General features: G+C 51.3%; 1 protein-coding gene across 6 annotated transcripts in view; it reads right to left on the bottom strand.

The window, feature by feature from the left end:
* Nucleotides 1–1,045: 1,045 nt before the first annotated feature.
* Nucleotides 1,046–17,388, bottom strand: part of bcl9 (BCL9 transcription coactivator) — a 67,034-nt gene continuing 50,691 nt past the window's right edge. For 5 of the 6 annotated variants that reach the window (XM_035535127.2, XM_081701056.1, XM_081701057.1 and 2 more), the window contains 8 exons: nt 13,301–13,722; nt 11,310–11,635; nt 9,081–9,191; nt 8,330–8,486; nt 7,491–7,590; nt 5,099–7,385; nt 4,656–4,940; nt 1,046–3,814 (listed from right to left, as the gene is read on the bottom strand). In XM_035535127.2, the coding sequence (XP_035391020.2) occupies nt 2,697–3,814; nt 4,656–4,940; nt 5,099–7,385; nt 7,491–7,590; nt 8,330–8,486; nt 9,081–9,191; nt 11,310–11,635; nt 13,301–13,665 (4,749 nt within the window). In that variant the 5' untranslated portion in view covers nt 13,666–13,722 and the 3' untranslated portion in view covers nt 1,046–2,696. The remainder of the gene's footprint in view (nt 3,815–4,655; nt 4,941–5,098; nt 7,386–7,490; nt 7,591–8,329; nt 8,487–9,080; nt 9,192–11,309; nt 11,636–13,300; nt 13,723–17,388) is intronic. The other variant, XM_035535129.2, reaches the window with a different exon arrangement.

Genomic DNA, 17,388 nt, shown 5'->3' with positions numbered 1-17,388 from the left:
GTTACTGCAAATAAACATTTTAAAAGTTAAGTTAGCCCCAGCCCAGTGTCTAACTTGTAAAAGCAGTAACGGTCACTGAGGGAGAGAGTAGGCACCTCTTCCTTGGCTGCAGCCAAAAACGAGACAAACTGAGCTCACCAAAGTAGCTCACAGCTATCCTAACTTGCAAGCTAGCATTTCTTGAGGACTTTAAGTTAACATTACATCAAATACATTTCCTTAACCTTCCCTTATTTTCATTGGGAGAGTGGTATCCTAGGCCCGAAATTTGGTGCTACGCCCATCTGTGATTTGACTGCTTTGCCATGTCTTGCTAGTCATGCACTCCTACCACTAGATGGCGGCATACCTCAACCTCAGTGCTGTTCAGCCCTTTGGATAAAGCAACGCACACATCTATCCAAATTCCCTCCCGATGGTAAAAGGTCATGTGTTCTCATCTCGATGCTGGAGAAGCCCCCTCGCATTCTGTGCCTGGCAGGGCAGGGACACGCTCGCCCTGCAGCAGCTGCTGAACAATCGTGTACAATCTCCTAATATTAGAGTCCTCCCCACCAGGAGTCTCCTTGGGACACTGGGTAATTATAGAACCATAGCACCAAGGATCGGGGGGGGGGGTAGGATGGTATCGAGATCCCAGATTTATTCGGATGAAGGTTTGGTGCAGGCATATCATGGAATTCCATGTAGGGGCTAAAGAATGGTCGCATGTCTTGTTTCGAAATGTGGTTATTTCGCCTGGCCCCTGATTGGGCTGCAGACTCATTTTACAATAATGCGCATTATTTGTAAACTTCAACAATATAAAATTGGATTGCATATGGAAACCTTTAATTACACTGTTTATCTAGGCTGAACATAAGCAGAGACCTCCTGGGGCGTTTGAGAGTTATCGCTGAATATTATATTGTTGCAGTAACCTTATCTGCCCACGAGGGGGCAGCGCAAGACCAGTCACACCTATATATGAGAGAGAAAGAGAAAAAGAGAGAAAGAAAGAAAGAGAAAGAGAGAGCGAGAGAGAGAGAGAGACGGTGCTGCATGACACTTTATACCAAACAATATATTTTATTTGTCTTCCAACACCCAGCCTTAGGAAGTGGTTCAGTACCAAATTCAATGGAGTTACACATGACAAGCATCAACACAGGAGGGCTGGGGACATGTGGACAACCTATTAGTTTTTTTTTGTGTGTTTTTTTTTTTTTTTCATTATTTGTTTTCTACAAAAAAAAGAAAAAATAAGAACAAAAAAATAAAATAAAAACGCCACCCATCAGTAATCCAGCTTCATCACCACATAGCCATTGTACGTGGCTACAATTTTTATGTTCGATTTTATTGATGCCCCTTGCCACCTTCACTGGCATCAACCAGCGGATACGGCTTTCTGATCGTCTTTGTCTGACGGACACCTTGACCCTGGCAGTTGACATCATGGTAGCTACTGAGAGGCAGTTTTCTGGGATCTGGGATCCGTTTGCGCCTCTACCTCGGGGCAGCTTAGGGGGAAAATCCAGAACACGAACCAGAAGCCACACTGACGGAGTACGTTGGATTACTGCTCCTACTGACAGTTGTCAAAGTGTTTTTCTCTACAATAAAAAGGAGTAAAGAAAAAAACACTTCTTTATTCTTTACAGTTAATTCATGTTTGTGCTTGTTTTTTAATAATACTATGATCTGTATGAGGTCTTAGTTTGGTTTTATCATACAAGGGAGTAGCAAAGGAAATTAAATTTAAAATATTCTGTACGACCCCACAGTACACAGTATTTTTGTGGAGGTGTTTATCGCACTGCATTGGCCACTAACAGCCACTCTGCACCCCCCCCCCCCCAACAACCCTCCCCCTTTACAAATGAAGATGGGGGGGTAAAAAAAAAAAAACAAAAAAAAAACTATAGTCACTGGTAAAATCCCTTTAACAACACAAGTACAGTACACACATACAAAGAGCATTTCATGACTTGGAGGGAAGCGATGCGATGAGATGTAAACATACAGCCAAGACGGTGCAATTTGTGACAAAATGTTCCTTGACTTTTTTTTCTCCTGGTTTCTTTTCTGTGACTGTTACGTTCAGTTCGTGTTTAGTCTCCAACTATTGTTGCTCAGTAACTGCCCTCTCTGACTTTTTTTTGATATAAAAGTACGACGTCACGCAGTGATTTTCCGGTCACCCTTTCGCTCGGTTTGCAATCGGCTCTGTATGCATGTCATGTGACGTCGGCCTACAAAAGGCCTTACTGCGAGTCCGTCTCTCTGACTCCACGCGCGTTCCCAGTGTTCAGAAAATTAATTCTTGTTTGAAACGGAGCCAAATCTGGAGTAAGCGGTGAGGAGAGACTGTTATTGTAGTGTGCAGCCATAGCAGTCTTCTCGTAGCACTCCACCTGCAAAATGACGTCCACTTCCACGGCTGAGGATTCCCTTTGTACACATCCAGGTGTATGTGTGTGTGTCTGTGTGTGTGTGTGTGTGTGCCTGTGTGTGTGTGCGCGCGCGCACATGCACACCTTGTCCTATCCAGGTGTGCGTGTGCACAAGTGTCCCAGTTCCCACACACACTTTTGTACGAGAAAACACACGGCTCTTTTTGTTTTAAAATGTCCTTATTTTTTTTCACAGGTTTCGCAGGATCCGTACTGTTTGCGATTTTGCGGTGGAGGCTTTTGTGGGTTGCTTGCAGCAGCTCAGAACATTATATTCCCAGGGTTCCCAGGGCCTGGGTTAAAACCCATCGCCATGTCCGCAGTCATGCCCCGGGGCCTCATCTGTGGAGCCATCATCATAGTCTGCTGAGGGCCACCCATCCCTTGTAATGACATCATCATGTTGGGAGAGCCCACAGGGCCAGGGTGATTGTACATGGGCCTTTCCTTGCCCTGCATCATCCCTGGGCCTGCCATCATGCCCGGTTGCTGACCCGGTGACAGCATCCTGTGCTGGGGTCCCATCATGCCCTGGCCCATGAAGCTCGGTGGTCGCATGGGATTGTGGCCAGGGTTCCCCATGGGTATGTCCTGGGGCCCGATGTGGCCGGGGCCTGGGGGTCCTCCCATGCCCTGCATGGGAAGGCCCATTCTGGGGTTGCCCTCACCCATCATCCCCTGCATGGTGGGGAAGCCGGGCGGGCCGGAAGAGTGGGGCGGCTTCCCGCCAGGCGCATCCCCACCACGGGGGAAGTAGGACAGAGTCTGGCTGGGTTTCTCCGAAGGGATGATGCGCGAGAGGTCGAACTCGGGGATGCCCGAGGCGCCCGGCCGCATCACCTCGTGGAGATCCGAGTCGTTGAAGACGCCCGGCATGCTGTTAAACTCCTGGCCCCCGGGCGTGTTGGGTTTGCACATCCCCGGCTCCCCCCCAGGTCCGTGGGGCATGTTTGCCATCCTCCCCATCGGGCCTCCCTCTCCCTGGAAGCCCATGCCATGAGGGAAACCCCCCTGTGGCCCTGGACCGTTGTGCGGGAAGGGCACCTGCTGTGGAGGAGACTGCCCGGGAGGGAAGCCCTGCCCTCGGTGAGGGAGGCCCATACGACCCTGGGGCATCATCTGGCTGTTGCCCATGCCTGGGTCTTGGGAGACAGGGGGCATCATCATGCCGTGGGACATCATGCCAGGACCCATGGGCCCAGAGTGAGGCGGGATGTTGGGGCCCATGGGGTTTGGGGAGGGCATCTGGTTGGGCATACCGTGAGACAGAGGCTGAGATCCCATGGTGTTCATGCCCATGGGGCTGAGGGAAGGCATGGGGCCTGAGGCGTTGGGGTTCATCATGCGTGGATGGCCTTGGTGATGGTTCACGCCCATACCTGTGACAGAGACAGAACAATGAAACAGCGATTGATATAAACAGCAACAGTTAATAACTAGAGAAAACCTCTAAATCCACATCTTAAATCGGCTTACGTGCTTTAACGCGACGCCAAAATTTCATTAATTTATCTCCATATTAAATATCTCTTCAAAAACAGTAGCCTAATTAGAATAGTGGGATTAAAAAAAATGATGCTCAAGAAAGTTTCACACTCATTTGAGATTTTTTCCTTCATTTCTTGATGAGTGACACTGCCTTATGCAATGATATGATTGTTGGTTAACTACAGCAAATATTGCGACAGGTCATCAATTCTAGCCAATTGTTGTTTTAAAGTTTTGGGTTTTTTTAAACTTTGTTTTTGATGGTTTCACTTTAGCCCAGCTAATACCAAGTGCTACAAATCAGCATGCTTTGTCACAACCCAAACAACTGCAGAATAATCACAGACAACTCAAATGGTCACCATCAGCTTAATTATTTGCCATAAGGAAATAATATGACATGTAATAATTATGACAGGTCTCCAACTGGTTAAAATTTTTCCTTAGTCAATTCAATTTGCATAATTGTTGGGTTCATTTAAAAAAAAAAAAAAAAAAAAAAAGCTGAAATGAGCGAGAACAAAGACATTGTGACAAAACATCTTGAAACGCAACTCCCCACCACCACAAATGTTAAACAGCCCAACTTTCATCGTCCACTATTAACCAATAGTGAAGTGCTCTGTTTGGAAACAACTGCATAACCAGAAAGGAGTTTTAAAACAAGTTGCTGTTACTGCCACTTGCTAGTGCACACTAACTGCAATCCATTCAATGTTGGCTTGTTCTTACCAGGCATATTATTGTTCATGGGCGGTAGGTTTGGCGATCGCGCGGGTGGCGAGTCGTCGTCTGAGCTGGCCACAGTTTTGATGGCGTCGTGGTAAAGCGGCGTGGAGCTGGGCATGGCAAACTTGGACATCCGTGACATCATGATGGAGAGAGGGTTCTGGGATAGCGTCGGCTCTGGGGGCATGGTGTAAGGGCTGCTGGATGGAAGACTTCCCGGAACATTGATCGATCCAGGCTGGCTGGCAGAACTACTGGAGGGAGGAGCCGAGGGTGGAGCGTTTCCACCTAGAGGAGAAAAAGGCAGGAGAACATCATAATATTAGATGTTATTATACTAATGTAACATATATACAATATATACTAAATTACTATAAACAATAATAGCCTTTATGGCATCTATAAGGTCATCAAGTGTGGTAAACTGTTGGAGAAGGTAGTCGTACCTTGCTCCACGCTGCCCATCATATTTGGCGAGGTCATGCTAAGCGGAGGTTTGTTGTTTTGGGGAATCCCTGGACTCTGCATGGGTGGCTTGGGCGATGACGTCCAGCTAGGGGAAGGGGCAGGGAGCGAGGGGGACTTCATATGGACAGGGGATGCCCCCGCTGAACCCATCATCGGAGGGGACTTGATGGAAGCGGCCGCGGCCGCCGCGGCCGCCGCCACCGCGGAAGGTCCGCTGAGCATGCCGGCCAGCTGCGAGGGGGTCTGCGGGGACTTGAGGTTGCCCGAAGGGGAGCCCAACATGGGTGACTGCACTTGCCGCAGCGTCGGAGACTTGAGAGGGTTGACGTTAGGCGAGTTGGCTGGGCCAGACTGGACGCTCAGGTCTGAGGGTTTGCGACCCATGCTCCTCTGGTTGGGCGGAGGACCTGAGTTGTTGGGAGGTTGGTTGGGGGCTAGAGGTGGCATGTGGCTGAGGCGACCGTTGCCACCCACGTTGCCTCCTCGCTGGTCAGGGGCGAAGGGGGGCTCACCCCTGGGACCTCTTTGATTTCCAGGTCCTTGCGGAACCATGCCTGGGAACTGACGGTTGGGTCCCATGTTGAAGTCACCTGGGTGAGGCTGGTCAGGAAAGGGAGGCCCTTGCATCATCTTCTGCTGTGGCCCCATGTTCTCAGGCATGGGACCTCCACCTTGCCTAATTTTCATGATCTCTTCTGGACTCAAATTCATTGGTGGTTCTCTCATCTTGGAGGGCATCATCTGAGGATTGGGCCCCATATTGACGTTGAGGTTGCCCGGCGCCATTCCAAACTCAGCCATGTCACGTCCCAGCCCTTTCACAAACTCCATCCTTGAAGAGGGGCTCATAGGACCTTCGCCTGGCATTCTAGGAAACATCATACCACCTCCATTTCCAGGTTCCATTGGTCTTTGGTTCCCCATCATCCTGTTCATTTCCATCATCATGCCTGGGGGTATTCCCATACCTTGCTTGTCACCCATACCTTGATGGAACATGGCTTCCTGTACTGACTGAGGGTTAGGGAACCGCTCCACTCGCCCACCTGGACCTCCAAACATTCCCTGAGCTGGTGGGAATCCCCTTCCATCCCCCATCTTGGGAATATCATCAGGCCAGTTCATGCCAGGCCTTGGCATTGGGTTAGGTCCTCCCTCCATATCAGGGTTCATCATTCCAGAAAAACCTGGCATTCTTTGCATGTGCGGGTGCATTCCTCTAGGCCCCATGTTCATCTGCTCAGGGAATGGCTCCGGGCCACCGGGACCCCACATTTCGCCAGGATTCATTTGGTAGGGGGGCGGTGGCCCTCGCATCATGCCCCTTGGGCCAGCCTGGTGCATCATCATGTCTCCCATTGGCCTGTGCTGCATTTGTTCCTGCTTGCGCTTTTTCTCCTCGTAGAACTCCTGCTGTAGCTTGAGCCAGGCCATCTGCTCTGGTGTCATGTGGTCACCGTGCTCACCACCAGGTCCTTGATGTGAATTCATGGGACCCGGACCTTGAGGAGGAGGCCCAAGCTCATCCGGGGAAAACGGCATGTCCCTGGGACCTGGTGGCCCGAAGGGAGGTCCATCGGGGCGAGGACCGCCAGGGCCACCAGCTTTCCCCAAGCTCTGGGACTGGGCCATCATAGCCTGAAGAGGCCCTTGCTCAGGCTTCTTGGGCCCACCCTCCATCATAGCAGCATTGGGTGGTGGCCCGCCCATGTTCCCTTGCCCCATGGCGGCCATATCTTTGTCATCTGGGAAGAGCATCCGTTGGATGTCGCGTAACGTCTGTAGGGAACGTTCCCGGTGCTCCAACTGCTCCTGGGAGAGACCCTCAGGGTTGTCCCCCATGCTGGACATGATTTCATGAGCTAGCTGCTGCTGGTGCTGGGCGGTTAACTTAACATCTGCTCCTTTGGGCAGATCAAGGGAAGGGAAGCCCTGCTGTGGGCCAGCACTGGGAGGCTGGTTGGGAGCCTGGCTACCAGGCGTCCCAGTGGGATTACTCCCATCGTGCGATCCGGCACCTTCCTGGGGACTGCTGCTGGGCAGGCTTTTGGAGTCCATGCCCCCTGAAGGTGGGCCATCCTGGGGAAGGCTGGATGGTTTTGCCCCTGGGGCTGGCTGCACCGGAGGTTGCTGCTGAGGCTGGCCTGGCTGCGGTGCTTTGGAGGCTGCTTGGTGGTTCTGTTCGGAGGGGTGAGATGATGGCTGTTGCTGGGACGGCGCCCCCTGCTGTTTGGAGTCGTTCCGATGGGGTCCGAGCTGATTGTTCTGAAACAAGTCACAGCAAAATGAGCACTCCTTACTCCCCTTGTGATAATTAGGAGATCATTAGCAGTTAAATGTTAAATGTTAAAAGTCGATTTGTTTTGTTACCAGGGGGAGCTGAGGCTTTCCGCCCTTGCTGTTGGAGATATTGTTCATGTGATAAGCAATAATGTTGTCGACATGGCCCGTTATCACTGCTTCCGCTGCCCTGAAACGGGAAGAACACACACAGCGCATCAGTACTGCTGGGTGCTTCTGCTGCACCAACAATGCCTGAGGATAAAAATTTCCCCAATACTGAAACGCCTAAGCATCTCATTAAATTCCAATTTCTAATTAAGGTGCCAGCATTCATCATCCCACCCAGCCACTTGGTGAATAGCCGGTAAACTGCACGCGAGAGCGAATAAGTGTCAGCGTGTTCTGTACCCGTTCAAACGCGCACACGACAAACGCGACAGGAGGAGGCCGACAGTCAGCGTCATCGCCGTCACAGTAGCCTCCTCGCCCTCGCTGGGCAACGTCAGCACCGTAACGACACGCTGCTCAGCCGGAGACCGTCCTTACAGCCACGGCATGTATAACGGACTCCCCCCGCCACCGGCGTTTGGCATCTTGCCGACTGTGATCCGCAAGTTTCTCTAATCTCGGTCATCACATTCGGCGTCATCGCGCGCATTTTTTCAGCCCCTTTTCAGCACAGAGCGTGATGCTGCTGAGCTCAGCAGAAAACAATCCAGTGGGTCTTATTTCAAGGGAAGGCAATGACAGGTTTCTACGACACGGGATTGTAGCGATGTGGAAAAATGGCCTTCGGTGACGTTTCTGAAAAGGACCCCAAAAAGTGGTTTTTGTCTAAACTGACCACGCCAAAGGCGGGCAGCATGTAAACGATGACGACTTAAGGGACGCATCGTGATTCAATTCACGGACAGAGCATTTCTTACTTGTTTGCCATCTCTGTGGTGAAGACGTAAACAACTTTTGACCCAGATTTCTGATTGCTTCCCAAATCCGATGCTGTGTTCTGTCCAACAGCGTTGTGGGTAGGTGTGGAAGCTGCCAGGGTGCTTGGATCTGGCTTTATGTCACTGGAGTTGCAGTCTATGAGATGAAAGGAGGGGGTGAGGGGGAGGGGGAGAGGGAGAGAGGGGTGAATTAAGAATTGAAGACGACAGGCAAAAAGGTGCAGAAATCAAGACATCACACACTCGGCAAGTGATGTAAAATTAATTACATTTCCGTTATATTAAAGGACAAAAGGTCAGACTAAATTAAGACTCAATTTCTAGGAGACCAGAGCACCTGAACAGCCTAGAAGGGCTTTTTAAAAGTAGCTGTGGCGATACGGTACATGTGCATGCAGTATAGCACTCCCAATTTTATGTCCAAGTGCTAACAGACCCACGCCGTGTGCTACACAGGGCTTGGTCCCCTGTTCCGGCAGCCTCCTGATCATTAACGGAGCCGAATTGGGAATGCGGGTCACGCTAAGAAGAAAACGCAAATTTAAACTCATTGTTCCTCTGCAGTATAGGCCAACAGCAACAAATATTGTCATATCGTAATGTCGCGAGTGCCCTTCACGGACGTTCACGCCGATGCAACGTAACGGTGCGCCGGCTGCAGGTTAAATCCATGCGGCAGGGCCTTGCCGTCAAGGCTGACCGATCCCGAACCCCGGAGTCGGTCACTTACTGAAGAAGCCGGGGTCATCCTCGTCACTCTCCCCCCCTGAACACCAGTCAGCTCCGCTGTAGGGCTGCCGCCGTTCAGCTACGCATATCCTCTTAACCCTGCTGCCCAGCTCTGGAGGGGAAGGTAAAATATGAGAGAGAGAGAGAGAGAGAGAGAGAGAGAGAGAGAGAGAGAGAGAGAGAGAGAGAGAGAGAGAGAGAGAGAGAGAGAGAGAGAGGAGAGGAGAGGAGAGGAAATGATGTCCTTTTGCGTACAAAGCCTGTGTTTTTGCCCATCAAGAAGCCAAACTACCCTGCTACAGAGGGACTGTGTGAGTGAAATATTAATTTCATGTTTTCTTTTGTTTGGTGACTTGGAATTCTAATTCTAATTTTACTATTTACATGAATAAATTATTTGAATTTGATGTCTTCTCCAGGCCCCAATTAAACTCAGCCTTGGTCAAGAGTATTCAATCTTTCTTAGTCAAGACAATGCTTAGATTGTCCCCAGGAAAGAGACTCTTAAGGCTCTGTTTATTAATTTTCATGACTTCTTAATGCATAACTATGACGACCTTTGAGCTTAAGTTTCCCCAGTTCTTTCCCCAGTGACCAGGAGACTCCTTCAAGCCTCTCGCCACCCCTGAGATGTTTAGCTTTCATTGTCTGTGCCTGTGACCTTGTGACTCTACTACCTCCACAGTCAGGGCCATCTGTCTGTGTTCTGCGTACAAACACAACTTCCCTGTAGCCGGGATACAGCGTGTTCTATGACCATGGCTCTTGGATAATAGAGTTGAAATAAAGACAAGGAATACAACAGGACTTCCTGTGTGGAGAACACACATGCTGTCCAAGCAAACAAACGCCATGAGCAAACTCCTGACAATGTGGGCAAACACACGGGGAAACTAACCTGGTGGGGTGGCTCACGAACACACACGTATGCATGCAAGCGCACACACTCAGACCAACCTAGAAGTGCACCCCTGTGCCTCCTACAGATGGGAAGCACGCATGCGTGGTGTGCTCGCGCGAACACAGACAGCACCCAGACACGCAGGAGAGGCTCGTTTCGTGTTTTACACAGCTTCCATAGCCTACCATCCTGCTCACCATTGTTTTGGCTTTCAACATACCTCAGGCAAGCTCAGGGCATGGCAAATTTAACTGCTTTTAAACTCCAAATCGAACCATATTTGGCTCCAGTTTAAATACCTAGCTAGGTGATTTTCCACAAGATATTCAGCACACGTTTGATAAAAATGGCCATGTGGAGGCATTAATCACCAGCAGGGGTCCTTCAAACAGCCAAACATACTAAAAAGACAGAGCTAAGGGGGGTGGGGGGGGTGGGCGGTCTCTCCCCCCTCTCCCAACGGACTAGATGGTACATTCCTTGGCGCTGCCTACCACTGAACCAACACTGTGATGTTTCCACTAGGAGACATACGGGGGTGTGGATGTCTTTATGCAGCACTACAGCCCAGAGCAGTAGCGCCCGGGGACAGAAAGAGAGACACGTGTGTGTGTGTGTGTGTGTGTGTGTGTGTGTGTGTGTGCGCGTGCACGCCAGTGCCTGAGCGAAAATGTGACTCCAATGACACACTGCACATTTGCGTCTGGGGGGTTTTTAAAATGGTAGACCAGACCTTCGCCATGTCTTACACCGTGAGACATTAAGAGAGAGGGGAAACAGACCCAAGGAAATATATTACAGACATCAAAGATTACTGGAGGAATATTGTTACAAATACAAATAAATATAAATACATCTCCACTCCTCTCTATCTCTCAGTATTGTGGTACAGTCTAAAAATACACAACACATCCATCAGACATCTATCAGTTTGTAATGGGTAGTTGTGGGTGGGGCACAATCTAATGAAGTCGCCGTGTACACAAACTGTCTTTTCACAAACCCTGGCCTTTCCGTGCCAGGGCTTTTTGGATTTGAATTCTGAATAAAATTGGTAAACATTCAAGAACCTTTGAGCTTTGAACTGTGAGGACAGATCAGGAGATATTATGCTCTGCTTCACACGGGCTAGGGTTATCAAATCCAGGCAACAATAAACTGAAAACATGACCACAGATTATTTCCAGAGCATTTCTATTGGAATGGCCCAGATCGCCACGCGATAAATGAGTGTACTTACTATAAGCTAACACACATCTGCCTTGACTTGAACGCCAGACACCCTTCCACAGCTGAGAGACATGGGAGGACAAAAACGACCGATCCTACCTTTCTGGTCCCCCTCGTTGTTGGGCGTCCCTGTGTCCTTCTGCTCGAAAGACTCCACAGAAGTGCTCCTCTCTCTCTTGATCTTGCTTTTAGCCCCGTTGCCCGAGTTCAGGCCCTGTCCGTTTTTGAGTCCCATGCTCCCCTGAGCGCCCTTGGGAGTGTGGCCTCCGCTCATCGGCTTAGGATCGCAGGGGGAGGGCTGCGATTGGCTGCCGGCACCCCCTTGTTTGCCCTGATTGGGCAGTTTCGAGTCCATCTGGGCAGCGCTGGAGGGAGACATCACAGGCGGCGAGCGCACCATGGCCTCCTGCTTAGATTTTGGACTGCTGAAGACAAAGGGAGAGAGAGGGAAGGAGAGAAAAAGACAGTGAGGCGACGAAGCGGCGGTCCGCAAGGTCTCGGTACAACCACGTGAGCCGCCGAGCCAAACGGGCCCCGAGTTTACTGGCTCCAGCCGCGGGATCTTAACGCAGGACCAGGGAACTGCGCACGGCGAAAGCGACAGAAGGAATTCGAGGACCAACGTGAGCCTGTGTGCTTAGTGGGTCGAAGGTCCGACGAGTCTCTTGTGCGGAGCGAGATTCCGGTTTCCTCTGTGGCCGCCAGCGTACTCGGCATTTTCTGGGAGGGACAGAAATGCGCAGACGCCGCGAGGGAGCGGCGACTGCCTGGTACGTTCCCACCCCCCAACCCCCTGAAGAAACATCTCGCAATGGCGTTGGAGGGAAACCCTGAGTCACGGAGGTGACGCGCCAACCGCTGTCACCGGTGCCCTTATGTCTGTTCTCCCCCGCACTCTTTCTCTCTGTTGACAGTACGCTGAGTTAATATTTGATGATAAGCCCTGCTGGACCAGATCGACCACTGGCGAATGGGAGGACCAGGCTCCGAATCAGCAAAAGCATTGCCACGGCGACGAGGCGCGCAGACGCAAGGGACTTAAGCTAGTCATGGAGACCAGGCACCAGAGACATGGCAGGTGGGTACTCAAGTCCTGAGATTAAAAACCTGTAGCTATGGGAAAGTATAATACAACAACTGCATAGTGTCCTCACAGAAAGAGAACTGCTCACCCTATATTCTCTCTCACACACACACACACACACACACACACACACACACACACACACACACACAGAGATGTTCAATAGTCAGTGAAGCACAATGAAGCACAGGGGACCCTCAACACACTTTTTCAAACTGCCACTGTGGCTTGAAATACTGGGCACAACATTTGGCTCTGAGCCCTCCATCAAGCTCCAAGATGGCTGTCGCACGCAGAATCCGGAGCCAAAAGTGGAGATCAAGGCGAGACCTGGTCCAGCCTGGCCACCAGGCCCGGCGCAAGACGAGCCCAGCAGGAACCTGGCAGGCCGGCCGCCCCGTTCCTCAAAGCAGCTCCAGGAGCATGAGTCGGTGAGGGTCGGCCATGCTGGCTCCAGAGAAGCCTGGCAACCACGGCGTTGTGAGCACGGGCGACGGAGGGCCCCGGCTGGGCTTGGTTTCATGGGCGTTGAGTCAGTTTTGGAGCCCCTCCAGAGGCTGCTCCAGGATGCAGCTCCCACCCAAAAACACACTGCTACGGTTACCTCCGCCCACTGGGCCTTCCTGTCCACGCTGCTCAAGCAGCGGCGTGTTCACTTAGCTCCGTTTTAAGCAACATGAGGAATTGTGGGTAAGAAGTGAGCAATTGTTTGTTTGGTTTTTTTTTGTTTTGTTTTTTTTTTTGCGCATGACTTCTCCAGAAAATTTAAACGGCGAACACACCGCTATTAGTCGTGACTCCGGCATGCGTGCTGGGGTGAAATTTGTAGGTGCCAAAATACTAAAGGTAACAATGTAACAAAAATGCAATTACCGCAGTACACATCACCGAGGAAGTCCAAGAATTCGACAGCATGCTGCTTATTTAAACAGAAAATTTTGAAGACCCCCCCCCCCCACACACACACACACACACACACACACACACAAAACCAGAAGGCCCTCACCTCTGAGTGTTAGCCGACGGAGAGTTTCTGACTTTGGGGTTGCTGGAATGCATTGACGACAGTCCCAGAGCAACCGTGGCTGAAGCAGTGGTGTGCTGGTGAGGACCGGGTGCGTGCGGGTGCACGTGGGCGTGCGAGTGCGCGGATGACGCCGACGGCGGCGGCGGCCCAGCGGGCGTGGCTTTGGCACGGGCGCCGCGGGGCCCGGCGGGGCCACTGCAGTCCTGGCCCTCCTCCGGCCGTTCTTTGGCCCGGTCCTTGCGACCCGTGGCGCTGGCCGGCGCTCCGCTGGCCGTTCCCGTTCCCGTCGCTGCTCCTGCTGCTACTGCGGCTGCTGCTCCTCGCTCCTCCTGCACCTCCAGCATTCTCCGTGCGGGTGCGCCTGGAGTCCCCCCGCGGAGCCCTCACAGCCCCTGGCCACACTACACACACACACACACACACACACACACACACACACACACACACACACGTTAAGATAGAGAGAGAGAAGGACGCAATGCGTGAATGAACAAAGCCAACCTCAAACTGGGTTGGAAAAATGACTTGGATCGGCAGGGATCCTCTTGGGAATGACACAAACTCGTCACCTTTGCGCGACGATTGGAACAAAGATGACTGTAACCAGCCTGGCAAGGACATACAAATGATTCTGTGCCCCTTGGCAAAGCAGGCACAACGCAGGCAAAACGTCACTGTACAACCAGCTTCCGGCCATGCCGCCTAAATCAACGTCGCTGTGAAAAAGAGAAGTGGCAAATTTAGAATGCCCTCAACAAACAGGGTGAACGCCCTCGCCAAAAAAAAAAAAAAAGAGAGAGACAACCAGGGAAAGAAAAACCAAGACGCTATTTGTGCTATTACTAGTCAGAGTGCCTCGGGGTGTCTGCAGGCTTCCTAGGGGCCTCAGAACACAAACACGCCTGTGCCAGCACGCAGGTGCGCCCACCACCACTTTTACTAGCTCAGTTCCATTCCACACACTAACCAGTTCTGCTGTCAGAAACACGTCAGAGATATTTACTGATTGCTGAACTGAGTGAATAACATATTGCTCAAAAATGGTACTGACAAAAAGTGCTTTTGCTCACAAGCGCAGTTTAAAATGTACTAGTGTTAGCATCGAGCTAGTAAACGCAGGCTGATGCGCTTAACCGAGTCGAACTGTAATGTCTTGGCGTCTCTTTGGGAGACTTCTATTTTGACGTTTGGCCCATCTCTAGCTTCTAACAGTGAGCTGCTGGATCCGGATACCCGTGACCCCTGCAGTTGCTAACAAATACCAGAGGCAAGCCCGGGTGCACGGCCAGGACCGGTCCGGATGCCGATGGGGTGATCTCGCCCATTCTGCCGGCCAGACAAAGCATTCCGACAAACCAATAAGCGGAAACAGTTTTGGTCTACAGAACACGGGTTTGTACATATTGCATGCACAGGTGTGGTGTCCGTCCATGGTACACAGTCCTAGGTTGCTTGTGGTAGTGTACGAATTCCTAATATCCTCCCAATGCCCTGACCCTAAAATACCAAACATGGCTCGTTAATGGGAATCTAAAACGCACCACAAGGCTTTGTTTGGGGGGCAGAGGTTGGGAACAGGGCGGGGTAGGTGGAGGTGTTTCGACCTTTAGGCTTGTGCTGTACGGCTCAGGCTCAGACGCCGTAGCTCCCAGGAAGCGTTACGGGATGTTCTGTGCAAAACGTGTTGGTGAGAACACGCAATGTATTACAGCACATCCCACTAAAGAGAAAGTATCGCGTTTCACACAGCTTGCTGCGCTTGTGTGTGTGTTTTTTTGTCATGCTTTATATCCTTTGGTCAGAACATGAGAAACATCTCAGAAAGCCGCCCTGTCAGATTCTGCTGTCATCCAGAAAATATTCAGGATGGCATCCAAGATACATAAACGATGCGAATGGCTCCCTGCCTCGCCTCAGGGGGAAAGGGGAGGCCTGAGACCAGGGTTCAATCTGCCCCCTCCCGCCTTATGAGCCCCGTTCAGGAACTCTCCCTAATAGCCACCGCTGCGATTATCTAAGATCAGTCGCCGGACGGGCCATTCTGCGATGACTTGCCATAAAATGCATATCAAAACTGCATTGGGGCACTTAAAGAGCTCGAGGGCTCTGCGGGATTTGCTGATGCGTATGGACGTTGCTCTCTTATTCGCAAGGTGCTCGAGGCGGTCACGCGGGGTCCGGCCACGCAAGCAGAGGTCAGAGGCAAACGAGTCTTGCTGGCAAAACCGGTAACCCGGCGCGCTGGCGCAAGCGTGCGTGCAAGCCAGTCCTTGCGTTTCTCTCTCTCTCTCTCCCTCTCTCTCTCTCTCTCTCTCTCTCTCTCTATCGGGCGCGCCGTGACTTCTGATCAGACTGAGCTCACATGAATGGAGAGGTCGCAACACAGCAGGCACTGTACCGGCAGGTCTTGTGAGATGTGGAGCGGGAGAGGAGTGACCTGCAGTCTAGCAGACCCAATAAGTCGCTCTCGGGAGAGCTTTACACCCATGCGCATGTGTAATTAGAAACACGATCAGGCTTTCGTTAGACGTGCGGCTGAAGGGCCTCAGGGAAGAGGCCAAGAGTGGCATTGCTGTGATTCTGAGAGTGGTTTCACTGCAGAGCATTTCCCCCTCTCCCTCCCCACACACACACACACACACACACACACACACACACACACACACACACACACACACACACACACACACACACACACACACACACGCGTCTCTGCCAGTGGTGGTGGCACCCCTCTGGCCAGCCTGAAAGACACACGCAGACTGGGGCCCTCCAGCTGCACGGCCTCGAGGCGCTTGCGAACACGCAAAAAGTTCGAACGCACGTCCTATAGAATGCACACACAAACACACAGAGTGGGTGCTCTCCCCATTTCAACATCTGAGGTGTTTATTAGAGCCAGAGGGCCACTGCTGGAAAGCCAGAGAATTAAAAATAAATAAAGTTGGCTACAAAAATGACACTTCGGTTAACCACAGAAAGAATCGAGTGACGTGAGAAAGAGTCCAGCAGCCCAGAATCCAGCAGTGAGGGGGACAGGATCCAGCGGTGAGGGGGCACACCAGTATATGAACTGACCTCTGACCTCAGCATTTAGGAGACATTCATGACCCCAGTAACTCTTCCACTAGAATTTGTTCCGTTTGAGAGGGAAAGATCATCACAACAGCCATGATATTTATTTCCGCAGGAAACCTGTCATACAAATGTCATACTCCTGTGTTCAGATGTTCGTCATCAACAGGGGCAGCGTTGACCTGCGCCATTTCGTATAGTCAACCCAAAGCAACTCGGGGGAGGGGGGGGAGAGGTGAGTTGGGGGTTGGGTGCTCCAACCAGGCTCTTCCCTCTAGAAGTACATTCCAGAATGCTCTCGCACTTCCTGCTCAGCCTGGGAGGGAGGTGAACGTGGAGAGGGAGAAAAAAAAACAACAAAAAAAAAACCCAAAAACGCTAGACACGGCCAGCCCGGTGCGCTGAAACGCACACGCGGGCGCCGCGATTCACGACCCGCGAGGTTCGTCTGCTTCAACAGAGAGTCAAAGCCTTTTGCAGTTCTCCAGGAAGTGCCTGAGCATTTACGCCTCTTGGCGACGTTCTTGGCAGCGTGGCGGTCCGCGTGCTTCCTGGGAACTGAACCTATACCCTTGGGGTTGCTAGCGCCTTGCTCTACCGGATCTGCGAGGTGAGCCAAAAGCCAAAAGCTTTTAACGACATCTCACGCTACATAACGGCAGTGATGGCACGGACCAAGAACAACAAAGGGGGGAGAAAGTTGTGGGTGTTATCGTGAAACTTTATTGCTGCTGCTGCAAAAAAAATGCAAACATTAAATCCTGTTTTTTTGTCTTCCTTTTCTGCTATAGTTACAAGGTCAAGTGATACAAACACACTTAAACACAGCCCTTCATTGCACTGAACAACAGAACCAGGAGCCAGATAGTTTGTTTGCCTGTTAAGCCGTACAGGGCAGCCAGTACAAGTTGCTTAAATATGCAAAGCTCATCACTGAAAGACACAATATTAAGTAACGCACAGGTCGATTTGATTTGCAAAGTAATCAGCGT

This window comes from Electrophorus electricus, chromosome 18 (genome assembly GCF_041902795.1).
Source record: "Electrophorus electricus isolate QZ-2024a chromosome 18, ASM4190279v1, whole genome shotgun sequence".
In the NCBI taxonomy this organism is placed as follows: Eukaryota; Metazoa; Chordata; class Actinopteri; order Gymnotiformes; family Gymnotidae; genus Electrophorus; species Electrophorus electricus.
This window is presented reverse-complemented; position numbering and strand designations above follow the sequence as displayed.